Here is a 25310-nt window from a genome sequence, read left to right on the forward strand (position 1 = left end):
CTCCGAGGTATGCCCACTGTATGGGCTAGGTCTAGGCTGCCATTCGTCGTCAAGCGTTTATTTATCACGATACTTACTTTGGTTGTCTCATGCTTTGGATATAAATTGCTCAAGACAGAATGATTGCGCCATTACTGAGTACATATGTAGATTTGGGATGATATTACGGGAATGTTGATGCCCTCTTTTCAGCTGAAACGATAAAAAGGAATAAACGTTATGGCAAACTGGGACTGACGTGATCAATCTGAAAGAACTCTCCGAGCGCTTGAAAGTACACAAATCCGGGGGCATCGACAACATAAGTAGAGTTCCATCTTAATCATTATACAATCTTGGATCCTGATAAAAATAGCTAGAGTGCCTGTTTCACTAGGCTTTGGATCTGTCGGCTCGATCCATTGCCTGCACCCACATGTCAGATATGGTGAACAGACCGAGTGAGTTTCGAGCATCCCACGGCTTCGTTGGGTTCACAAGAGCCAGGTCAAAGTGGCGCATCAACTATGTTCAAAGTTAGATATCAGCAACAAGAAACTTTCTCCCTTGCTTACCTCGAATATGGTCTTTCCAAGCTCGAGATTGGCCACTGGTTTGCCTAGGCACTGGAATTTGCCGTGTCCAAAGACTAGCTCGCTTGTGCGAATCATGGCGGCTAGCTTTTCGGGATCTGCGTTCAACCAGCGTTCGGGTCTGAAGACTTTTGAGTCTTTGCCGTAGATTTCTTCGCTGTGGTGGATGCCATGTCCTGAATATCCAATGGAGACGCCGCCTGGTAGGAAGATGCTTTCGCCGTTGACGGTTACAGTGTCGCCACCGGGAGGCGTGTCACGGGAGAAGATGTTGACTGCTGGGGGCCACATTCGTAAAGATTCGCGGATGACAGCTTGAAGATATGGCAGCTGCTTGGACTCGGAGAGAGGAATGATGCCCTCGCCAACTTGGCCTGATTGGACTGCATTGTCGACTTCCTCCTGTAACTTTGAGTATATGCGTGGGTTCGTCATGATGTAGAGGAGAGCTCCACGAATGCCTGTGGATGTGGTGTCGGCGCCGGCAACGAGCTGCTCAAGGGCTTCTGAACGCAATTCGGCGCCTGATAGGCCGTGACGGATGAAGGATGCCAGCATATCGGAGCGTTTATCAGTGGGGTTCGCAGCACGCTCGTCAACACAGCGAAAGCAAGCGTTCATCATCTTTCCAAATCCAGTATTGTCCTTGGGAGAGGGTGCAATGTAGGCGCCGATGACAGGGGCATGAGCTATCCAGCTGATTCCAAGGGCAAGAGCAAAGTTACCAGCTGCGAGACCTTCTTCACTTGACTGGAGATATCCGTCGACGTCAGAGTCGCTGCGCAGCATGCCGAACTCCTTGCCGAAGCTGATGCTGCTGATGGCGTCGAGGGTAAGGTACTGGATCTTTTGGGCAAGGTCTACGGGGACGATGAGGTCTTGAGTTGAGAGGTACTTGGTGCGGATGAGGTCGATTAGCTCCTGAACGCGGAGGTCGATGGACTTCTCGAGTTCAAGATTCTCTCGCCCAGAGTACTAGCGATATTAGTAGACGCCATGAGTACCCATGAAAGTAACTTACTCCAGGGGCCATCTGCTTTCTTCTCTGGTCATGCTTGTCATTGTCGGTTTGGCTAAAGACATTGTCTTTTCGATATTCGATACGACAGGCATTGTAATACCAATCAGACCGTTTGTAGCCGGGCTTGTTGTTGACATGCATCCAGACCTCCGGAGACGACGTGACGAGGACTGTTGGCGCAACTCTCGCGATTGGGCCTGGAGAGTGTTAGTTAGCTAAGAAAGAAATGATTCCAATATCTCACCGTATTTGTGATTCGCCTCTTCGTACCATTCATGGCAACGGTTTTGGAGCATGGCCTTGCTGTGAGGCAAATCAGTGAAGCCAGTCCATCTGGGGCCGCCGAACTGTTTGAGCTTGTTGTAAATGACCAACTTTCGGACAATTAAGAGACCCAAGCAGCATAAGAGAAGTGGCACCAAGTTGTCCAAAAGGGCTGCTACCACGGCCATTGTGGCGAGCTGCAATGGGGACTTGAGATTGCAAGGATGCTGGCGAGTGGATGCAGTGACGATCGCAAGAGATGGGAGTCTGGCCCTGGACTAAGTTGAGCACCAGAAGCAAGACGGTGACCCAAGATGAGAAGGAGTGGATGGAGGGAGATGGATTCTTCAACAACCGCGCAAGAATGGAAACTTTAGCGGGCCGGCCCGTCTGGTGTGCGGGATGAGTGGAATCAAGGTGGATAAATAGCCGAGATGAGGGGATGGGAACTTTCAGTTCGTGCTACTGCACTGCGCCTCCGGGGCATCGATAGCACATGCGAGATACGGAATAGGCGGAGCAGGGATAATCTGCTTCTCCGTTAAATGCTTAGTTTCACGCGAGGGTAATTGGCTCCTTGGGTTTGCTAGTCTGGTTTCTTGTGCGTGGCTGGCGCTTTGACTTGGCTAGATCGTCCCGAGGACTTCCTTGACCGGTTGTATACGACCTTGCTTGTGACTGGCGGTCGATCTCATGGCGAATCGTTTTTCTTCGGTCTGGGCCATGTTCAACGCCAATCGTCGGATCGTCACATCTTGAGCGTGTCACGACTGAGGTGACAGTCTTGCGGCATTCAAGGGTGGGGTATAATCAAGATTTCACTAATTTTGCCGGTCCTCCGAGTTTTATGCCTCAACTGTACTAGCTCCAATACCATGCTTGAGCAGCTCTTTCGTTTTGGAGATGCATGACCGAGGTAATAAGTCCACGTAGGTCTGCTCATGGTTGTTCACATTCGTGAGCCCATAGAAGATGGAAACCAACTCTTGCAGACATAGCTGAAAAGCCTCTTGCTTGGAAGAATGGTCGTAAAGAAACTCAGCGCAGATGAATAAGGGAATTGGCATTAATGGGTGAATCTGGATGTGAATGTTGGCGAAAGCTCAGATGTGACGTTTGTGAGTGGCTTACCTTGGAGAAATGTAATTCGCTCATGGCTTTTGCAAGGCTGACGATGTCTTTGGTGGCAGCTACAGCGCGACTCTGGATCTCGAGATACTCGGAATTAGAATTTTCAAAGGTCGAGGAGTTGGCCGTGGACTCGATGATGCCCTTACAATGGTACACAACCGTGGTCTGGCCGAGGATGTTGGCAAACAATAGGAGGGGATCGTGTGCCTCAGTAGGAGATGGGTAACGGTCAGATAATGCTTCAAGCCTGGTCGTGAGAATATGATCCAGCCATTGGCGTTGCTGCTCCCATTCTGAGCCCAGATCACCGTAAGCTTTTGATACTTTGTCCTGGTGATGATGCATCAGACTGCGACCGCAGATAGTGGCTAGGATGAGACACTCGTTGAATGGAGATGATGTGGTCAGACTGGAATCTGTCATTGCTTCTGATAAGAAACGACCCAGGGCAAATTGGCCGCTTTGAAATTCACTTTCTGGAGCCGGTAGACGAGTGCAGATCTGGACATGGTCAGTTTATCCGTATCTCATGGAAGGTGCACTTACTACATGCTCGTTCAAAGTAACGGGCCAGTCGTTCCGCATGCTGAACAGGTGATCAAGGAAGTAAGCCATCCAAAATACGCGCCGTTTCTCCTCACTTTCGATGAATGTGTCGACTTCCGGCGGGGGAGTAAGATCTACCTTGATCGGCATATCAAGCTCATGGAAATGAAATGCTTGAACTAAGCGAAAGGCTCGGCCAGCGCTCATCCATGCTTGTTGATGATATGTACGCATCGACTCGTATATAGCTATCAGCGCCCATGCTTGTACGAGCTCTGTGTCGTGACTATGGGGGTCTTTGCTCTCCAGGCTGAGAGACTCCAACATCTGCTTAGCGGTTTGGTAAAGCGATTCCGTCAGATGGGTGAATTGGGTCGAGAGGAGAGATGCTAGTGCCCATGTAGTATGTTGAAGGCAAATACGTGATGTGGTCTTGTGAGATGCCTTGGACCAAGATAAGTATCGTCTCTGGTGGAGAATGGGTATAGACGGATGCACACGGTCGAAGTAGAGTTGATCCCTGCAAAGGTCAATAATAGGGCCCTATAGAAGCAGCTTTTTAAGGAACTATCATACAGTTCAGCGTGCATCATGCTCGTAATCTGTGGATAATTGGAAGAGGTCAGAGAGAGCATTGAAGCCGACGTCAACTCAGCCAAGTGACCAGTAAAGGCCTCGGCATTTTCAGTCGTCTCTGGCAGCCAGAACGGGATATCCTTATTCAGTGGTTCATCCGAAAGTCCTGTGGACGGTGTCGGCAATATCATGTCGTAGAGGCCTTCTGAATTAGACTCTCGTGGTTGTTCCACCTGCTGCTGTTCGGTGCTAACATGACTCTGTAGGAGGGCCTCAAGCTCCGATACTCGATCTTTCAAGGCCTTTATGTAGCCTTTCTTTGGCCCTCGTGTACCGCGCTGCGTCGTCTGACATATCAACCCAGACTCTTGACAGACGAGGCATGCAGGCTGCTGCCCGTCACATCGCTGTTTGCGACGGCGACACTCATCGCACGCCGTACCAAGGCGCGGCAGTGCGCGAGCCGAGACTGATTGTGACATGGGATTTGGCTCGATGCGTGGTTAGAATGTGAAGTTGAGAGAAATCTGACCCTCATCTGGGCTTACGAATGTGCTGGCCAGTAATCTCCGTTATGTCCGCCTGCAGGGCCACGACTCATGATAAGATTAATCAGCTCTTTGACGTGTACTGAAGACCAATACATATTCAAATAGGAGAGGAAATGATCGACAACATATATGGCAGTGTTTCAATCATTGAACTGGCAATGGACGACCCAGTCCCTCCAAGGCATGACAATTAATTGGTCATGATGAGGTTTGCTGCTAGATCAGACCACTTGATAAGTATGGTTAAATGAAAATAATATCCAATTATCTACGAAAACACTTTGCATGAAACTAATTCTTCTCCCTTCTCTCAAATCTCCCTGTCCGTCTCGCAACTTTCAAACCACGGACTTTGCCCTTCTCTGGAGACGCAACAACCATTCTCCACTCACTCCATCGGCCATGTTGGTCGGGCTGTCTTCGCGCCTAGTACGGCTGGATCTTGGGCTGGGCGAGCTTCTCATCCATTCAGCGACTTTCTCCTCAGGCTCCTCAAAGATGACCTTTCCGACGACTGGATCACTCTCTATCTTGTGTTGATCCACAAACTCCTGGGCCTCCTCTCTCGACTTGAATGATTTGTGTTTTGCACCACTGTAGCCGTTTACCTGGGGTTTCGCCTCACTGCACAAACTCGTTAGTCCGAGGTCCACGCAGCTGAACTTATCAGGTAACTTGCTCCCAAGTTGCGAAAACTCCCGTGGTTCTACCAATAGCGACGGCATAGAACTTCATTCTTGTTGAAGTAGCCTTCTGCTGAGAGTCGGGTCGAATCGTTGGAGGTAAAAACCAGTCGGTAAATTCCAAGCTGGAATAGGTGGAGAGATGAGTGTTCGCTATGTGCAAGTCAAAGTGGCATAGGCTGCTGTATTTATTCTTGGATCGACTTGGGCCGCTGCGAAATCATTTCTCCTCTGTTAGGTGTGGTTGAAGCGGGAGGCCGGCCATTGACGTGTTAACTTCCATTTTGGCTGACATGCAGATGCTGGAGGCCGGCCGCCTTGGCCTACCAAGCCAATGGGACGAAGCTTGACTACATGGTGAAGATACCAATGGACCTATCGGGATTCGAACCTGACCTCCATTATATCTGCGGATTTGCAGATGACCAAGTTTCGCATCTGCGTTGATACTGAACGCAATGGCGCGTTTGAGTTGAGCGATTGAGCCCAAGCGGGGGATTGTCTGGTACATTGGCTAGGACAATTGATCCATGGAGTGGTAATCTAACCAAGCCTTGCATCTCAGTATAATCAATATGCAATTATAATCAGATCAACATCTCTGATCCTAGGCGTGCTCGAGAAGCAGCTTTCGTTGGCTCAGGATGGCCTTTCTTTGTTTCGGCTTAGCTCCGGGGGATCAGACAGCGGCTGCTGATGACAGTAGGGCACGTCGTATGAGCCGAAGTTTGTCAGTTTTGAGTTTCTTAACAGAAGCCGCATCTTTGCTTTCCATGCGCTGAGTATCAAAAGTGGCATGAAAACCGCCGAGCCGGGCCGCCAGGGGGCTTTCAACGTCGAGGCCTCCCACTCATCGTCCGACCCGGCCGTGTCATAGCCGTTGACATTACCAGACTGGTTTGTTCCCGGGCGGGGAAATTCCCTGCAGACGATGTAAAGCGCCATGCCATTATGAACCTCGTCGCGCCCAATCCAACAACGACTGATAAGCTTTCGGAGATGGCAGCAATAACCGCATCAGACCTGGTTGGTATTACCTCGTGGCGTCGCCTGAATACCTCAGGTGCGTCCACAAAGAGGCCATTACCCCTCGAGTTCCCGTTGTTGTTGAGTCTATGAGGCAATCTGTTCTCATCTCAACCACCAGGTTCTGGGTATAAATCCCTAGCTTTTTCCAGTTGCTTAGACATGGTCCACAAACTCGCATGAAAGGATCTTCTGATAACAAAACATAACCGCATTCCGCATCCCGGCCCCGCAAAAAGATAATAGCTCTCACTATGGTGCTCACCCTTGGTATCGTCCTCCTCGCGTTCGCCGCATTCTGCGGGGCGAAGGACACAGCCCCATCTGAAGCCCAGAGGCTCGCCGTCATCTTTGAAAAGAGCAAGATCACTGACACTGTTCTCACAACTGTCTATGACATTGAGGATAACGACAAGAAGTTTCACTGCGCAGCTTGCAGCAACAAGCTTACCATCTCGGATCTCAAGCTCGACGTCGAGTTCAACGTTGATGACTACGGCCATGGAACGCTCCGTGTGAGCGAGTCTGAGTTCGTTGTGGATGCGACTTCTAAGGTTATCAGTGGTATCAGCTGCTCCACGAGCTATAGCAAGTCTCATGTCAGGGCCGAGTGCGTGCTGCCGCTCGACTCTCACCACAAGCCTCTCGGCCGTCCTTTCCGGCCTCATGACGCGGTGGATCATCTTTACCACCCTCACCGTCCTCACCACCTCGAACGCCCTCATCATCCCCATCACCCTCACTTTCGCTACAGGGTAGGACCTCAACTGACGGATAAATTGCCAAAACACACTGGATATGTCCCCATCCGTAAGTGCAAAGTCTTGGGAAGATGGACGTAGAACTAATGATGTATATAGACCAGCAAGTTGAGCGACCGTACCCAGTGAAGCCTGATCCCATTCCCCATCCCGTGGATGACAGCGAGGACACCCGGCCATATTCCCACCGACCAGGGTATGCATCTTCCCAACCCTGGACAAGACTGAAGTATGCTAATTGTGATGTAGACGGGGAAGTTCGGAACCGCCCAAGACGTATCCTACCATCTCTAAGAGAGGAGAAATGCCATGTGAGTGGGCTCGGCCGTGCGGGAAGGTCTGAAAAAAACTTCATGGAACCGAGGCCTAACTATGTGGTTCAAGGGGGAGGGTGCGAAGTGAACAAGTATGCGGACAGGAGCAAGACGCTCCCCCACTGGAATTGTTGAATTGGCTGCTGATGGCGCCTCTGGAGGGGAGAGTGTTGTTGTTTCTCTGATCGGTTGGTGCACCTGGGCTTGTTCGTTAAGATGATAGGTAGCTTCACTCTCGGTTTTCATGACTCTTGAGTCGATACCAACGAAACAGGAATTGATTGACCTTGTCTTGACTGAATTGCTCTCTCGTTCTCTCCCTGCGTAATCTCCACAGCAATTACTCTATGGCCTGATGGAATAGGTAATAGCTCCGGCCAGCCGCAGCTCAAGTGGCTTAAGAGAGAGTCGTCTATCCCCTCCCCATACCAAGAGGAAAGAAACGAACAGGATGTGAATGACTCATGAAAGGCCACTCGTCACTTTTGCGTTACCTTTGACATTAGACGTATTCTGGAAGCTGATTGTGTTCTCAATTCTTGAGGCCTCTTGAGGCCATTAAGCTCAACATGGGACGTCAGTCAGCCTTTGGCTTGCGCCCACAAGGCGAAACCTGGCCTGCTTGTTTACCCTCTGACATATAGTCGCGACAACCGCATAGGCCGCCCTACTTGGAACCTGCGGGCTTCAGGTAAGTGATGCAAGGCGTTGCTGACTGCCTGCCACGTCCGCGGCTGGCAATACCCAAAGTGCATGTTATTGACAGACGAGGTTCTACGGGGTCAAGAATTTGGTGGCAATTGGTGGTAATTAGTGAACTGGTAGGGCTGACAACCGAGCCGAGATGCTGGCTGATCGGCGGGAGACCTGGGGTCTGGGCTGGTCTTTCGGTATGTGCGATTCTTGGCATTCTTGGCGTGCTTCTTTGGGTTGCTCGTGAATCAGTCATTTCTCAGAAGAGAATGAATAGTCAGATCACGCCTTCATGGTGGGTAAGATTCTGCGAGAAGCATCTTGTGACGAAAATTGAGTGAGCACTTTGCCTGTTTGAATTCTGTGCGTGATATCTGGGGAACCTTTCAGCTTGGCTCTTTGCATATGTGCGTCTATCTGTCTCAGAACTGCAAGGCTCGCTTTTGCACTTCCAAGCGAGGCTCGTTCCTGGGAGCCTCGTTCCGAGGTGACAGCTTCTCACAAGGCTCTTCCCCAATGGCCTCTCGCCTATTGTTACTCCTCTGAGAGTTTCCTTGACAAAACCCTTGGTCGGAGGCGCGGGTCTCCTCCGTGCCGCGTGGAGAGGCCCACCCGGGTTCGAGGCCTGGTGAGCAAAGCCCTCGGTTCACGAAGCTCTAGACCTTGTTTGGCTGTAGCCTGTCTGACAAGGGTAAATAAACATTGATGCTAGCCGCATAAGCTTAAACGAATTACTGGGCGTCTGAGAGGTCCTGGGCCCCAGCGCTGAGACGGGTTGTGTACCAGCTTACCATAACCGCGACAGCCCTTGGGTGGCCCAGAATCCACTGAAGGCTGCCTCGCCTAGAGAGACAATGTGCGGTCTAGTTCATAGTGCAAGGTTGACTTGGCCATGCCAAGGCCTCTCCCTTCAGCCGTCTCTCAAGCATCCGTCAAAAAGCGGCGATGTGGCTTTCTAGTCGGCAACCTACAAGTGGCGTGGCTTGCTTTGGCTACTGGACTAGCAATAACCCGCATCTCTGTGGCGTCCACCAAAACAAAGAGGCAACCCAACCATGGCGTCGCAAAGCCCCCCGCGGCAGGCCCAGCCCTTTTGCGTTGTTCTCGTTGTGGTTTATGCGCCGGCGAGGTTGGGAGACATGCTTTGCAAAGTATTGAAGCCCTGTGGAGCAGAGGAGGGTGAATGGGCAGCTGACAAGGCTGTTATTGGACCCCAGAAGAAAACACTGAGGCCACTGCTCACCGATCCTTCAGCCCTAGACGCTGTAGGGACCCGCCCACTGGCATGGTGGCTACCGTGCTACCGCTCCAAAGTTGGCACTAGAGGTGTGCTGCCTCAGCTTGCATCATGGGCCTTTCAGCTCTAAGCCTCAAAACTTCGCCTACTGAGACGATAACTCATAGGGCGGGGTTGCCGTTGCTAGGGAAAGTTGGGGAGGAGAGGTATATATAGAGACGAGGTCCAGCCCTGGTTTGTGATCGGTATAGACTCCTGACAAGACATCTACGGTTCGCTCTTTGATCTCTGGCAATCCCTTGAAGCCATTCTCAGAACGAAAAAGTCAACACCATGCGTCCCTCAAGCGGCCTTATTCTGGGCCTTCTCGCCGTCAAGGGCCTAGCCCAAACGGCTGCCGACACTGGAGCCCCAGCTCCGGATATTGTCACACGCGATGACACCGGAAGCGGAGAGACTGGCGGCGATGCTGGCGGCGACGTCCCCGCCAATACGGAACCTGAACCCGAGCCTGAACAGCCAACACAAAGTGAGCCATTACCTGATGATACAACGCCTGAAGTGTCGCCAACGGCTGCCGAGGAAGATCCGGAAGTGCCTTCTGGGGAACCAGAACCAGAAGCGCCCGGCGGGGCTCGTGAAGGACCCTCTGAGTCTGCTCCCGAAGTTCCTTCTGAAACTCCCTCGGGAGCTGCTCCGGAGGGGCCCGCGGAAACCCCGTCAGAAACTCCAGGTGAGCCCTCGGAGGCTCCAGCGGACCTGACGACGATAGCCGCGGAGCCTGAGACACAGGCACCTACTACCCAGGCGCCTGGTACACAGACACCTGAGGCTCGGCCGCCTGCCGATTATGATGGAACAGTTACGCTAACCACGGCCGTTACAACACCAACAGACGATGAAGAGCCCGCCCCTACAGGATCCTCCGGTGGCGAAGACACTGAGCCCACCGGTGATGCTGAGCCTACCGGCGATGCTAAGCCCGAGCCGACAGTCGAGACGGGGGATGGCGGCGACGACGACACCCCTGAAGAAACTGGAGGATCGGGAGAGACCGAGACACCTGAAGAGACACCTGAAGAGACCCCTCAAGAGACCCCTCAAGAGACTGGAGGTTCCGATACCGAGACGCCCGAGCCTACGAATACCGAAGATGTCGAAAACAATACGGTCGGGACCACAGAAGAGCCTACTGGTGCTGCCACCAACCCCTCGTACCAGAGCCCGGACGCCACGACAGGCAACGATGATGATGGTGAAGCTACTGCGACGGACGATGACAAGCCTGAGGAGACTGATGGCAGCGAGACGACGGGGACGGACGACGATGATACCCCGGCCACCACGGGTAGCAGTGATGATGATGATGACGCCGAGGAGACCGCCGTAGCGTCGAAGACTGCTGGCGGTTCTGGAGACAAGACTTCGTTCACGACTGTTGCTACTGCTGCTGCGACAAACAAGTCCATCGACCTTCCTCTTGACAATGCCAAGCCTGGTACGAACGCCAGGTTCAGCACGGTCGATGGCAAGAAGGCTATGTAAGTCCCATCCCCTATCTCACTCCAACACTTGAACTAACAGAATTAGTATCCTCTCTCCCAAGGCAAACTCCAAGGCCGACTGCACCATCAACGTCGAGTCACCCCTCGAGATCCCCAAGGATGACTACGTCCGCGTCGTCGCCTCGGTCAAGGTGCAGAAGCCCGCGGGCTCCAGCTCCGACAAGACCGAGGTCAACCAGGTGGTCAAGGGGTGCATTTTCAAGATGATAGTGGACGGCTCGGACGTGTACAACTCGGAGCTGCAGGAGACGGACGGCAAGTTCCAGGATTTGACCAGCAACAGCTTCCAGGCGACCAACAACAAGCCCAAGATTGACATGGTGCAGGAGTGTGGGGAGCAGCCTGTTGAGTTGACTGTTGCCCAGGCTAGAATTTCGGATATTGGGTCTGGATCTTCGGGAAGCCGGGGTGGTTCTGGTGGTAGTGGTGGCAGCGGTGGAAGCTCTGGTGATGATGAGGATGGCGATGACAAGGAAGGGGGCTCTGGCGGTTCTGGCGGTTCTGGCGGTTCTGGATCTGGGTCTGGTGGCTCTGACTCCGACTCCGATTCAGGTTCCGGTGGCTCTGGCTCTGGTTCAGGCTCCGGCTCTGGCTCCGGCAGCGACTCGGGTTCCGGTTCCGATTCTGGTTCCGGCTCCGGAGACTCTGGCTCAGGCTCTGGCGATGGCGGCAGCAGCACCACTCCTGCCAACACGGCCGGCCGCGGTTCCATCATCAACATGGCCCTGGTCTACGCTCTGCCCCTCGTCTTGGCTGCTCTGTTTTAATGTTGGGTTGCATATGATGGTTTGGACTGGTAATCTGAGGCGCACTGTACATGCCTCCATGCATTAACCATATACAGTATGATGATATGGCCGCGATGGCTATGATGGTTTATGGATAGTATTAATAGATATGTTGGAATTTTCTAAGAACACAATCTCAGAGTGAAAACCATGTGAATTGAGGCAACCAGCCCCTTCCAACCGGCTTGACCAGGGGTCGCCAGCCGTACAATGTCTGCCCCTACGAGTCATGTTGAAAAAGAGTGAATGCCAGAGCAATTTCTAATAGGTCTAATGCCTAAAGTTACTTTCCACCCAACAAGGATCTTCGTCGTCCTAGATCTGACCGCCCGAGATCTTGCTGCCTGAAGGAGCTCAGCTGGGAGCTCCCACCCAAGCCACCCGACGGGAGCTGACTGCAGCTCTAAGCCGCGCTGGACACGCGTATGGCTGAAGTGGCGCCGTCTTAGTGGTGTTGAGAATAGCTTTGCCTTGGGTAGTACAGCAGACGGGAGTTGGCGTTTCAGACAAGGTGGTGGCGTGCATGGGGTGTGACACTGAGCTTGGTAGTGTATGACAAGAATAGACTGGAAAATTTAGTTGGCCATGCTTCACTCAAAAAGTTGGCGCGTATTCTGTCGACTTGTTTCAAGGCTGTGGCGCTGCCTAACGCTAGGGAACTCGCGGCGAAGCCATCGTGAGGAGGCATTCCGAGTTAGACAAGCAAGTCGATTTCCCCGATGTTTATGCTTCCTCGTCATTCTTTGATACGAGAACCCCCTGTCTTAAAGTCACCTTAAATTAATAGAAACCAAATCAGACCCGAAAGGGTCCCGGCCAACTGTTGTTTGTTTCAATTCTTGGCCTACGCCTTGCTCAACATCATCTACAGTTGAGGATCTGTTTCTCAGCTACTTACGGATATGGCATCAGTTATTCTCACTTCCCGGTGATTATAACTACTCGAATACGACAGACACTGTTAGGGTAGAGTCCGTGTATCCCATCGCCGCCTCGTTGATCTCTGGGGTTACGGGTATATACGACATTGCCCAGACGGTTCATGCAGCAAGCCAATTAACGTCTTAAACCATTATGGAGCCCTAACGTCATTTTTCTGGAGTCTCCGGTGTCGTATGAACGACTTATGATATCCTAGGGCGCGGCAACGCGGCATGGTGAACCTCTTAGGGTAAGCCCAGACTCTTGCTTAATTTAACGGCTGCTTTTAAAATCAATATTTGCATGTCGCTGTCCTATCTATTATCTACATAAGCTATTCTAATTCCTTCTGGGACAAGGCAAGCGCTTCTTCAGCCGAGGGCTCGGAAATGCTATCCCCTATGCTAGGTTCCCTCTGCCTGGTACGGACCGTACAACCAAACACGAGCCTCCCCGTCGGCAGAGGCAGTGGCGAAGATGCCTCCCCTGGGGCTAACGGCAACCGAATAAATTGTATCCGTATGACCTTGAAGCCTGAATTGTGCCATGCCTGTTTTTGTATCCCAGAACTGCAAACTACTCTCCCTAGACCCCGAGAGCAGCCCGTTTCCGTCAGGGGTGAATGAAACAGAGTTGAGATCGTTTGTGTGGCCTTGGAGAGACTTGATACACTTCACTCCCCATGTGCCTTGAGTTTGAATGGGATGCCACATCTTGATAGTTTGGTCGAAGCTGGCTGAGACAAGGGTGTTGCCATCGGGCGAGAAGGCGACCGAAAGAACAGATTTTTCGTGTCCTTCAAGGCGCATCAGACGTGCGCCTGTGCTGGCGTCCCAGACCTTTACGCTTCCGTTTTCTGATCCTGAAGCGATAAGTTGCATATCGGGTGAAAAGGTGATGGATACGATCATGTCTCCAGTGGAGAGGGTACGGGTGTTAGCCCGGGTGTTGACATCCCACAAACGGACAGTCCCATCGCTAGCACCTGAAATAATACTTCTTCCATCAGGAGAGAATTCTATCGCGTGGATCTCCCCCTTACGCCCCTCGAGTTGGGCTAAGACTGTACCAGATTCGATGTCCCATAACTGGCCATGTCAGTATTTAGTTAAGTTGAAGCTGGATACAGGCAGGAAATTGACTCACGCAAACCATACCATGATCGCCACCCGTAGCCAGGTAGTTATCATCAGGGCTGAAGGTCACGCTGCTTATATATATACTGTGGTCCGTATGGGGAGTATTGTGATCCAGGACACACACCTGCTCACCAGTCTGTATGTCGAAAATTCGGGCTGTGCGGTGACTGCTAGTCGCTATGTGCATGCCATCGTGACTGAACCGCACGCTGGTGACAGGAAAGGAATGTTCAAGTACGTGGACTAGATCGACGTCGAGATCTCGTTGCAGTTTGGGGTTAAAGACGGCATGCCAATCTTGCCCAACCTTCTTGTAGAGAGTAGGCACGGAGTTGAGGTTGATCTCGGCAGAAGAGATGCCAGCGGTGACGTCCTCAGCATTATACGGAACTGAATGGTAGGTCTTGGACGACTGGCGACTCGCTGGGGAGTCCGCATGCTGCTGCAAAAGCTGGATGATGGCCTCATCGCCGTTCCCGGTGGCTAGTGACAGCGCCGTGTCGCCCCTGTTGTCTTTCATTTGGGCGTCAGCTCCTATCTCCAAGAGCATTCGGACGATGGCCTCGTTTCCATTCCAGGCGGCGTAATGCAGAGGTAACTTTCCATCCTCAGTCTTGGACTCAAAATCGGCTCCTAACTCAAGCAGTATTCGGACGATGGCCTCGTTGCCATTCCAGGCGGCGAAATGCAGAGGTGACTTTCCATCCTCAGTCTTGGACTCAAAATCGGCTCCCAACTCAAGCAGCATTCTGACGATGGCCTCATTCCCACCCCAGGCGGCGCAATATAGGGGCGACTCTCCATCGTCATTCCTGGAGTTAACATTAGCTCCTAACTCAAGCAGCATTCTGACGATGGCCTCATTCCCACCCCAGGCGGCGTAATGTAGGGACGACTCTCCATCGTCACTCCTGGAGTTAACATTAGCTCCTAACTCAAGCAGCATTCTGACGATGGCCTCGCTTCCACCCATGGTGGCCCAATGTAGAATCGTGTGGCTATACCAGTCCTTGGACTCAAAATCGGCCCCCTTCTCGATGAGTCGCTCGAAGGTGACCTCATGGCCATTCTTGGCGGCCCACGATAGCACCGTCAGGCCATTACGGTCCCGGCATTCCAATCTTGCCCCCATGGCTTCGCTGATCTCATATGGCAAAGCTGGCTGGCTGCCCAAGGCTTTAACAGCAGCATGTCTGACTTTCTCGTCCTGGTCTCCCAGTTGTTGGACCAGGGCTTTCAACGATGCCACTTCTGGATCGTGAGTAACTTTCCAGTGGGTAAGCTTGGAGCTATACCCCGCTTCCTCGCTGGTGAGTAGCTTGGAGAAGTCGGCTGGGTTCTGTCCATAATCTCCAGGTGCAGAAAAGCCGAGGCTGCTTATCTGCGACCTGGAATGGCTGAGTTTTTCCACTTGCACCGAGTCGTTGGTTCCCCCCAAGTCCTGATCTTCTTGGGTGTTGGGCAAGATGAAGAGAGCCATATCCTCCATATGCATGGCTAAATGTCCCGGCAACGCCAGAAACGAGAGCTCCTCTCCACACACTAGGCATTCCTCTTCCTCACCATTCATACCATCATCTTGTTGATCGCAGAGATTCAGAATCACATCCAAATGCGCCGGTGAGATTGATTCTCCATAGTGCTCCTGGACATGTGCTAACATTTCCGTCCTGCTAGAAGATGTCTTGGGGCACTCTTTGCAGACATACTTGCGCCGGTGAATCTGGAGCTCGTGGTATATCCACTCGTGGCGGCTGGCGTACAACTTGTCAGGATTCTGGCAGTGTTCGAATGTGCAGATGTATGGACGGAGATCACGGAATACATGGCGCCTATGGGTGTGGTTAGTAGGGTCTAACTAATGCGTGATAGGACTCAATATACTTCCACGACTGCCTCCTCTGCATCTCGCTAGAATCGAGGGTAATTCCACAGTACGGACATGGAAAGGTCGCTTTGCCGTCCGTCTTGGGGGGGCCCGGGACAGCGTTGGACCTGCCTTGGCCAACATTCGTGGGAGCGTAGACTGTCCGCGGCCGAGCATTTGTCTTGGTATCGTGGAAATCTGAGGCGGCAGCTGTGGAGAAGCTATGCTTGGACACGGTTGACGTTGGGCCTGCTGGCGGGAACTTGACGCTCGGCAGTTTGAGGGTGGATGCTTGGCTTCCTAACTCCTCCTTGATTTCTGATGCTTTGACAGGAGGCTTTACCAAGACCGGCAAGGTCTGGGACGAGGTGTCTTTGTCCTGCGTGGAAACATACGGATGATCGGCCCAGTACCGAAGCTGCTCTCGGCGCCTCGTGTTCGCCCTTGCGAGTCGTTGGCAGTACCACAGAATGTTACCGACCTCGTCAGTTGCCAAGCTGTGTCTCTCTTCAGCAGGGGGCTCATTCTCACAGCTGAGGCTCTGCCCGCTCTTGGTCAAGCCGCGCCACTGCAGTATCTTTTCTATGGCGTGACTCTCATCTAACTTGCTGAAGCAAACCATGAGCGGCAGCGTGTCCGATGCGGCTGTGTGTGACTTGGAACTGACAGAGCGAATGTATTTGTCTGCTATCCTGGGCCGCCGAAGCAAGGAGGACAGGTCATATAGCGACCGAATCTGATCTGTGATTTGCTGAACGAGTAGACGGATCTTTGGCATCCTGTTATGCCGAGGTTGGTCATCACCATCTGAACCAGAGTCGGAGCCAGTATCCGAGTCGTCGGCGCTGACGCTGCTGATTGAATCGTGGTCTGACCCAAGAACGGGGTCGTACTTTTTCTCGGCGATAAATGTTGCTGGAACAGGGTCAGATAAATGTCCCAGTTGCGTTGATCTATCTACTTGCCTTGGCGGAGGAGTCCACCTAGTCGCATGAAAATAGCCTCAACCAAGCCTTTGAGATCATTGTCGTGCCTGAGTGTGTCAGCTAGTGAGCCTCGAGCCCTCTCTGGGAGATCTGCTCTCATCTGGTCTCCCCAGATTTTTGGCTCTTCCACACTGGTCCGATATCTCGGTGAGATCAACCTGCTTCAGCCGCACCACACGACAATTCTCGTCGTGGAGTGCTAACAGGAAAGTCCGGAATAGCCGTATACACTCATTAAATGACTTGGAGAGAGACGGCGGAGTCTCGTTGGCTGGGACGGCCTCCATGACGGTTGAGTTGAAGAATAATCCGATGGGCAAGCTTCTCACGTCGAATGTCGTCGAATGGCCGTAGCTTCTGGTCTTTGGAGAGAACCCTCGGTAAAAGAGGGGTTGCCAACCTATGAGAACTGTTTTGTTTTCAGCTCATGCAGTGAACTGATCCTTAATCCAATCACTGTCCAAAAAAAAGGTGAGGCGCACACAGCCTGGTCAGAGCCTGATATACCGAAACGCAGCGGGGCCACCATCAATCTCCCTCACCGAGTCACCCGTCATCCCTCTTCAACGAACGTTAAACCGCCGCGGCTCTGAGTCGTAGCGACTGTAATTTTCGCAACGCTGAGGATCTTTACATCGTTCATGTCATGGCTGAGGTCGCAGGCCTCGTCCTTGGCGGCATTCCCATTGCCATCTGGGCATTGGAGAAGTATGCCGAGCCCTTCGAGACTCACCAAAACTACTACGTCGCCATTCAGACTCTCCGTGCCGACTTGACTATGCAAAAGAGTCAACTGGAGATAACTCTTCGCAACATTGGACTGGAAAATCCTTCTGTTGACGAGCTACAGGAATGTCTCAGTGCCAAGTTTCCCAGCATCCACCAGGACCTCGCCGTCATCATCAAGGCAATGGACGAGAGAACCTCGAAGTTACTGAGAGATCTAGACATTGATGTTAATGGCAAGGTGAGAATTTTTTTCAGCTTAGGTTACGTCTTCCTTGAAAAAAGTGCAAGATGTGTTAGAACTATCAGTCCCGCTACTTCAACCCTCTATCAAGGGCAAGGTGCCTTGTCACACCGCATATAGCGTGCTGAAGCTATCAGTGAAGAGCTCAAGCTAATACATAGGCCAAATACAGCCTCGGTGGACAGGCGATCCGGACAGGCCTCTATGGGAGTGGCGTCGAGTAAAGCGCTCCTTCGCCTCAAAGAAGAACCGATCCCTCATTGATGACCTCAGGAAGTGGAATCAGGATCTGAGAAATTGTCTTGAACGAACTGAGGTATCCGCTGAAGATGACACTCGCCAAGTCCAAGCCCTCATCAGGGGATTCAATCCGAAGCATTGCGACTCGATCCGATCATGTCTGAGATCTTTCCACAGAGCACTAAAATCTGCTTTGCAGTGCAACTGCCCATCATCTCATCAAGCAACCATAGACCTAGACTGGAATTTGGGCCCTGTGCGCTATCAATCGGCTTTTTCAGCAGGATTGTCATATGAGACGCACCCAGAATCGGAACACTCATGGCGGAAATTTCACGTTACGCCAAAAGGAAACACAAAAACAGTCACTACTAGTCCTGCTAGGGCCAAGGCCAAATCTTCTTCTCCATCCAGTCTTCTTGACATGATCTATCGACTACCATATCGCACTCACTCGACAACTCTTCAACCTGGTAGGCCTCAAAGAAAGTCCCGAGTTTTACTATTTGATCGCTCATCAAAATAGTCCAGGATACGACTCTGCCGCCGCCATCGCCGGCACAGTTTATTGCAAATTTGTGTGGCCAAGTCCGAACACAATGCACTCCGTGGTGTATTACTGGTTGTCTCCGAGACCCAGAGGCCGACAAGGACCCGCAGTTCTCGCACTTTTCCCTCAGCCAACACTCGGAAGAGCTATCGGGCCTTACCAGGACAATTTCGCTGAGACATCTGCTCCTAAACCAGAACAGACGGCAGGCCCACGCACATCTTGCTCTCTCGGCCAAACAGCGATATGCTATTGCCACTTCGATTGCGTGGTCCGTTCTTCACCTGAGCGACAGTCCATGGCTGGGAGAAGGATGGGATCAGGACGAGATCAAGTTCTTCGTCGACGAGGGAAGCGAAGGGATGCAACTTGTTTCACAGTTCCCATCCAACTCGTATGCGTTTCACGAGCCGACAACGTTGGATCAGCCACTTTCGTCGTCAACAAAAGACTTTAGCCGCCTAATACCCAACAAGACCATCTTCACGCTCGGCGTGATTCTTATTGAGCTATGCCTCAAAACACCTATCGAAGAGCTTCGACAGACCTTGCAGGATGAATCGAGGGGACAAGCCGTTTCAGCTCCAATCCTAGATCAATATGATACCGCCATCGACAGACTTGACGATGTCTACCGCGAGGCAGGCGATTCATACGGCAATGCGGTTCAGAGGTGTATTAAGTCCTCGTTCCAGGGTCCTAAGTCGACAAGGCAGTTCAATGTCGAGCAATTCCGGATACAATTCTACAACACGGTGGTTGCGCCAGTACAAGCAACCTATAGCATGATGCCGTAAGGATTATTTTAGTAGATCTCTAGAGAGTATTATATAGAGGTTTATGGTTGATTGATGGTTCTGTTGGAATAGAAGGATTGAGCCGCTGTACCTAACTATAGTGCGGCACCTATTTTTTTAGTGCAGTGGTTAATCCAGCAAATAGAGTGGGGCACCCAGGTCTTGCCACAACCCCCTTTTCGTCATCGTGATAATTGGTATTATGTTACCCCTCACCAAAGAAGGGGTTAAGGAAATCAACCACAACATTATTAATTCTTTAGCAAATTAAATGAAATCTTCAATATGTCTTCTTAAATGGATAAAGATCGTGAATATCTAATTGAAAGCGCGATTGCGCAGACTGAATGGGACACAGTCGACTCATCAGCTGCAGCCCACGGTATCCCGCGTTTAACCTTACGCAGTCGGCTTCAAGGATGTACGAATATCCACAAGGCGATGGAACCGTTCCAAAGACTATCAAAAGAGCAAGAAGAAGACCTAGTGCGATGGATTTTACAAGAAGAAGCAACTGGCTGGGCTCCCTCGAAAGCACACATCCAAGGATTCGCACAGTTAGTTGTGAGTGTAGCCGGGGAAGAAGAACCCATTAGACATAACTAGGTGGACCGGTTCCTAGACCGCCACGAGGACGTCAAAATGAAGCTATCGCGATCGATTAAGGCCTGCCATACGTATTCCACGACGAAAGAAAAGCTCGAAGAACACATAGACCGAGTTTCTTACGCTATTAAGTCTCTGGGGATTCAAAATGATAATACCTACAATGTCGACGAACACGGGCTTGCAGAAGGGGAGACCCGGGCCGGCAGAGTGTGTGGATCTACTCTCACGAGATACTCTATTGTCACAGATAGTGATTCTCGCACCTGGGCCACGATTCTCGAGTGTATCAGCGCAGCAGGCGTACGGTTGACCCCTGCCCTTATTCTGACCGGCATGAACCTCCAAGGACAGTGGTTTCCAGGGGAAAATACGCCAAATTGGTTCTTTGACTGTTCTCCTACGGGTTGGTCGAACATTGTCATCTTCAGGAAGTGGTTTACCGAAATCTTCCTCCAGGAGACCCAACCGAAGGACACAACGGCTTGGCGTATGCTTATCTTAGACGGCCACCGCACGCACATTACGATTGAAATTATGTACATGGCATGGGTGAATAAGGTTCAACTTATATACCTACCGGCGCACTCGTCACATATCTCCCAGCCGCTGGATGTGGGTTTATTCTCGCCTGTCAAGTCCTATTTTCGTCGCGCAACTAGGGACTTCGCGTCATTCAACACCACGGCCCCAATACAGAAGCAACGGTTTATTGAAGCATATAAACAGGCGTCAGACCAAGCTTTTACGAGCCGGAATATACGATCAGGGTTCCGGGCCGCTGGAATATTCCCTCTTGATAAGAAGAGACTTCTAGACCGAGCTGTTGAGGCCGAAGAGCCACCATCTTCATTGTCGCCGCCGCATACACCGAAGAAGAGGAAAGTTGGTGATACCGAGCTTTGGCGTACGCCAAAGAGCGGAAAAGACATAAAAGAGCAAGCTCAACGCCTCGATCAGAGTCGTGATACCTTCCCGCGGGACCTACGGGATATCATGAATTCACACGCAAGGGAATTAGATAGGAAGAACACCATGATTGCAGCCTTATAGCTCCGTATGATATTCCTCGAGGAGAAATTAAAGTCAAAGGAGACGACCGGGCGTAAGGCTGTCGACTATGACCCCAATAAGACCTTCGCACGCATCCCAGAAATTGCAGTTGCGCATTTTGAAGCAATACAAGCAGCTTCACGTTACGAGGAAGCTTACGGTCCCAATCTTTATGATGAGGCGATGGAAATTGCACGAATGGAAAAGGAATCTATGTATATTAATTTCCAGCTTTAATTATTTAAATTGATTGTCATTTTGTTGAGGAATCGTCGATTGAATGTTGTGGTGTTGATCGCCGGTGAGGGATTTGGGGATGTCGAGACTGGGGTTGTGGCGAGACCTGGGTGCCCCACTCTATAGAGTCAGCAACTCTTCCGGGGAGTATCGGACTTAGCAAACATCCATGGCGTTGGTTAATCTCTCGGCTGGCTATACAACGGCAGAACCTTGGAATAACCTCACTTTTAGCCGCTCTGTGTGCTAGCCTCTATGAACACAAGGTCACACGATCCGCAGTGTTCACAATGTTGCATTTTCGGCGGCAACAAGATCATCTAGAGTCGAACCTACCAGGGTTCTACCATGGGAGGTCTGTGGCTCCGGATATCACAGACATGACACCATATTTTGGTGGGTGAATAGCGATTTTCTACACATTTGCGTTTGAAGACGAAAGATTGCGTGCTGCAGCTGTAGGCTCGATGACAAGAAGGTTTGGATTATGCTGGCTTGGACGATGTAGCATAGGTATGAGACATTGAGCAACTTCCCTACAGGGAACACAAGAGCTCGTTCAAGCATTCTGCGGTTGATGAATTCAAGCGACTGATTTTACTTTATTCAATGTGTGGAATTCAAGAAGGTTTGCAAAGACTCAACAATGACCTGATGATCCTCCTCCTGGGCAAGTCCGCTCACAACAATGGCGCCAACTGGGCCCTCGACGTTCTGAACGCGAACAGGGAATCCACCACCATGAATGGCGTAATCACCAGCCGTCTCACCAAGCTGGAATCGAGCCTTGAACTTTTCCTCATCGCCCATGTCGAAAAGATTGTGACCTGCCCAGGTGCTCCATCCAAACCTCAGCACAAAGTTCCTCTTGCGGGCCACCCAGTTGTCGTTCTCGGGCACCGTTCCAGGTCGCGATGCGGCGTGAAAGAGCAGTTGCTTGTTGTTGGCAAGCGTAATGTTTACAACTGCAGGATTCTCGCTGATCTCCCTCAGCCGGTTCCGGATCAAGACGCCAATCTCAAAGGCATCCTCAGCGGTGAAGTGTGGTAGCGCGAGCGACTTCTCTTGAGCCGTAATCTCGGTAAACTATTTTGGTAAGACAAAGGGTTATACAAAATTGGGACGAGGAAGGGCTTACGCCTTTCACAGGGTCGCTCAGGGTTTTGGATGCCATTTTGATTTCAAAAGGGATTAGAAATGAAATTAGATGTCAATGCCGATAAGAAGAATCTCTTTGCGCTCTTACCTACTCCGTACTTATACTTGTATTCATGGATGTAAACGATGCCCACACAGGTACGTATCTCGCAATAGCGCTCCTCCATCTCGGTTGCACTCCGGATGCTCGTGAACCCCCACTGCCAAGATACAAGGTAGGTTCTCCGAGACTCCCCGGCCAAGACCAAAGCGAAAGCGAAGTGTGGTTACAAACACTCTTCAGCTCGGCATGGACGCCGGGAACTAATTCCGAGCTTGATGCGCTGAGAACTGTATGACTGGACGGAAGATGAATAGCCTCCGATGCAGCAGCATCACGCTATTTGAGCAAAACATGGTATACACTTGTCAGTATTTGAGAGTGAGAGAGCTTGGGTCTCAGCTCAACTGAAATAACCAGCCAGTACACGACGGAAATGGTACAACATATGGGGGGTGTTGAATGAGGCATCGATACAACCTTGAAACACGCATTCTACATTAGCACTGTCCAGGCCACATAGAACAAACACATTAGCTTTGAGGGCATGATGATTATAACTCTACTGGAGACTTGAAGAATACGGAAATCCCTAGATCCACCTTGCCAAGCAACCGATACGACACAAAGACACTACTAATTCTCTCCACAATCCCCTGCCCGCTACATTCAGAGGCACAGAAACTCGTCAACCCACTTGTTCACCGCGTCAAGTAATTTAGACTGGCTGCGACGCCTTGTCTTGGTCCTTGCCAGCATTGTCAACATGGTGAACATTTCCAGCCGCAATTGCCTTTTCAGTCAAAACTCCCTCTTGAGGCAGCGATGCGTCGTCCCCATCAAAGATTCGCGCCATCTCTTCAAGACTGTGACCTCGCGTCTCGGGGAAGGTGAAATAGATGACTACGCCGCCGCCGGCGAGGATGAAGACGTAGAGTAGGTAATACTTTCACGCAATTGCCTCGAGTGCGATTGGGTTGATGAAGATGTTGAAGAAGACGGCTATCGCAGTCGACACCCACATTGTAGAAAGACCACGAGCACGCAAGTCGTATTGCCAGATCTCAACTGGGTATGCCACCATCAAGGGTGTGAAAGCTAGAGAGAAGCAGCCGTACATGAGGAAAAGGAATGGGACAACTGCGGTGCCGACCGCTGCTGACCCTCCCTTCGCAAAGGTGGCAGAAAGCGCTGTGATGAGGATGTAAGAGACGAGCATGCCTGCGGTGGCGGCTAAGAAAAGAGGTCGACGTCCAACACGATCAACGTTGAATGCACCAGTCAAGGCGCAGATGAGGTTCCAGATCTGGAGGAATCCGTTCACGAGAGTCTGGTCTGTAACTGTGGTAACGCCAATGGTGGTGAGCACCGGGGCGAGGTAGTAGCCTGCGACATTCTGGCCAGCCCACTGATCAAAGACTCCCAAAAAGACGGTGATGAAGGTTCTCTTGCGGTTACCAGGAGTGGCAAGCATCTGCCCATACGAGCTGCTCTTCTGAAAGTCACGTTCCATCTGGATGGTTCGCGTGATCTCCTCAAGCTCAAATGTTGCTAGAAGTGAATTCTCGTCACCTTCTGCATGGTACTTGACGAGAAAGGCGCGAGCCTCGTTGTAACGTTCTTTGGAGGCCAGAAAGCGTGGAGACTCGGGCACCAGGAACAGTCCCGGAAGAACAATTACTGGGAGGAGTAGCTGTAGGACAGATGGGATGCGCCAACTCCAATCATTATCGTAATTGCGGGTACCGAACGTAGACCAAGCGGCAAGGAAGGAACCTATCGACATTGTTAGCTTATGCAGTCAGAGTCCTCTATGATATAAGCACTTACCAACATACCACCCACACATGTAGAGACTCGTGAGAACTCCACGATGGGTGGGGTATGCCGTTTCTGTCATGAGCAGAGGCACGCATCCGCCAAAAAAGGCGCTCGCAATGCCAACAACAACTCGTGAAGCAACAAACATGGATGGGTTTATAGCCCCGGTCTGCAAGCCAACGCCGAGACATAGGAAGAAGTAGCCGATAAAGATGGTTGGTTTTCGACCGAGGCGATTGGATAGGTGTGCGACGACGGGATAGAAGACGATAGAGCCAAGGTTCTGGGCACCGCTGATGAACCCGAGCCACGCCCCGGTTGGATGTTCCATGAAGGACTGCCAATGCGGAAGGGCGAGACAGCCGTTAAGCATGGTGCCGTCGTAGCCATTGCCAGAAGAAAGGAGAAAAAGACTAATGAGACAGAAGTTGAGAAAGACTTGATTTCGTTTCTTGTACCATGGTTTGTCGTTTGGGGGCAGAACGGCAGCAAGCTCTTGCCCCACACTATTGAAAGTTTTGGAAGTCATACTGAAAAGTTCGAAAATGCCAAGACGCTGGTGTATCAAGCCATTGAGGTTGGAGAGGTGGTTGCAGACTGTTCAGCTATATACTTCATTTTCAGCCGAGGACCCCTGACGAGTGTTGAAGCCGAGGTGAGCCAACCACCTCAGAACGCGGGGAAGCTGGCCCAAAATCCGGGGTAGCCTGTACGGCAAGCAATGCTGCAAACGCTTATGGACAAAGGTTGTAGATACATGGTCTCGTGCGAGTCTGCCCATCATGGTAGCAGCGTACAAGGTTGTTGCGTCACGCTACCCCAGAAAAAGCTACGAAACTTGGGGAAACCATCATTTCCTATCCAAGATAACTATCCGAGGATGGGCCGGCTTGTCGCGAGTCATGATACCTGTTCGCGGAGTTTCGGATATCGAGCTGTTACTACGTAGTATATGCGTGGGGGTCAATAGTTGGGCGGCCTGTTTTCACCTCCTCCCAAACCAATCATGTCCTCAAAGTACTTGTCCTGCTCCATCAAAGGCCGGTCATGCGGGTGCGGCTGTGGCACAGTGCAGTCTGCGCCGGATATCATTCGTCTTCTGTTTCTATATCTTCTCGTGTCACACTTCTAGTTGCAGGGGGGAGTTAGCCGCCCTGCATACCGGAAAATTGTCGGCTTTACTTTGTCGTGGGCTCC

At 51.4% G+C, this 25310-nt stretch overlaps 8 protein-coding genes across 8 annotated transcripts; 3 read left to right on the forward strand and 5 right to left on the reverse strand.

Moving 5' to 3' along the window:
- Positions 1-372: 372 nt before the first annotated feature.
- On the reverse strand, positions 373-2045 carry NCS54_00185900 (Hypothetical protein; the record flags this gene model as incomplete). Its single annotated transcript, XM_053147474.1, has 4 exons — positions 373-504; positions 555-1547; positions 1594-1790; positions 1838-2045. 4 exons carry the CDS (start codon positions 2043-2045, stop codon positions 373-375), a joined length of 1530 nt encoding a protein of 509 aa, XP_053003449.1.
- Positions 2046-2702: 657 nt separating this feature from the next.
- NCS54_00186000 (Fungal-trans domain-containing protein) lies at positions 2703-5396 on the reverse strand (the record flags this gene model as incomplete). Its single annotated transcript, XM_053147475.1, has 6 exons — positions 2703-2936; positions 2989-3489; positions 3535-4054; positions 4111-4457; positions 5054-5285; positions 5341-5396. The coding sequence occupies 6 exons, from the start codon at positions 5394-5396 to the stop codon at positions 2703-2705; spliced, it is 1890 nt and encodes a 629-aa protein (XP_053003450.1).
- A 1228-nt stretch (positions 5397-6624) lies between these two features.
- On the forward strand, positions 6625-7474 carry NCS54_00186100 (Hypothetical protein; the record flags this gene model as incomplete). Its single annotated transcript, XM_053147476.1, has 3 exons — positions 6625-7180; positions 7231-7327; positions 7381-7474. The coding sequence occupies 3 exons, from the start codon at positions 6625-6627 to the stop codon at positions 7472-7474; spliced, it is 747 nt and encodes a 248-aa protein (XP_053003451.1).
- A 2234-nt stretch (positions 7475-9708) lies between these two features.
- NCS54_00186200 (Hypothetical protein) lies at positions 9709-11707 on the forward strand (the record flags this gene model as incomplete). Its single annotated transcript, XM_053147477.1, has 2 exons — positions 9709-10916; positions 10966-11707. 2 exons carry the CDS (start codon positions 9709-9711, stop codon positions 11705-11707), a joined length of 1950 nt encoding a protein of 649 aa, XP_053003452.1.
- A 1346-nt stretch (positions 11708-13053) lies between these two features.
- On the reverse strand, positions 13054-16928 carry NCS54_00186300 (C2H2-type domain-containing protein; the record flags this gene model as incomplete). Its single annotated transcript, XM_053147478.1, has 4 exons — positions 13054-13737; positions 13796-15620; positions 15727-16570; positions 16871-16928. The coding sequence occupies 4 exons, from the start codon at positions 16926-16928 to the stop codon at positions 13054-13056; spliced, it is 3411 nt and encodes a 1136-aa protein (XP_053003453.1).
- A 359-nt stretch (positions 16929-17287) lies between these two features.
- Positions 17288-19198, forward strand: NCS54_00186400 (Hypothetical protein; the record flags this gene model as incomplete). Its single annotated transcript, XM_053147479.1, has 3 exons — positions 17288-17630; positions 17773-18324; positions 18378-19198. 3 exons carry the CDS (start codon positions 17288-17290, stop codon positions 19196-19198), a joined length of 1716 nt encoding a protein of 571 aa, XP_053003454.1.
- Positions 19199-21700: 2502 nt separating this feature from the next.
- Positions 21701-22268, reverse strand: NCS54_00186500 (Hypothetical protein; the record flags this gene model as incomplete). The annotated part of the gene is made up of 2 exons (XM_053147480.1): positions 21701-22180; positions 22233-22268. 2 exons carry the CDS (start codon positions 22266-22268, stop codon positions 21701-21703), a joined length of 516 nt encoding a protein of 171 aa, XP_053003455.1.
- Positions 22269-23241: 973 nt separating this feature from the next.
- On the reverse strand, positions 23242-24642 carry NCS54_00186600 (MFS domain-containing protein; the record flags this gene model as incomplete). The annotated part of the gene is made up of 2 exons (XM_053147481.1): positions 23242-24068; positions 24123-24642. 2 exons carry the CDS (start codon positions 24640-24642, stop codon positions 23242-23244), a joined length of 1347 nt encoding a protein of 448 aa, XP_053003456.1.
- Positions 24643-25310: the final 668 nt, after the last annotated feature.

This window comes from Fusarium falciforme, chromosome 1 (assembly GCF_026873545.1).
Source record: "Fusarium falciforme chromosome 1, complete sequence".
Taxonomy (NCBI): Eukaryota; Fungi; Ascomycota; class Sordariomycetes; order Hypocreales; family Nectriaceae; genus Fusarium; species Fusarium falciforme.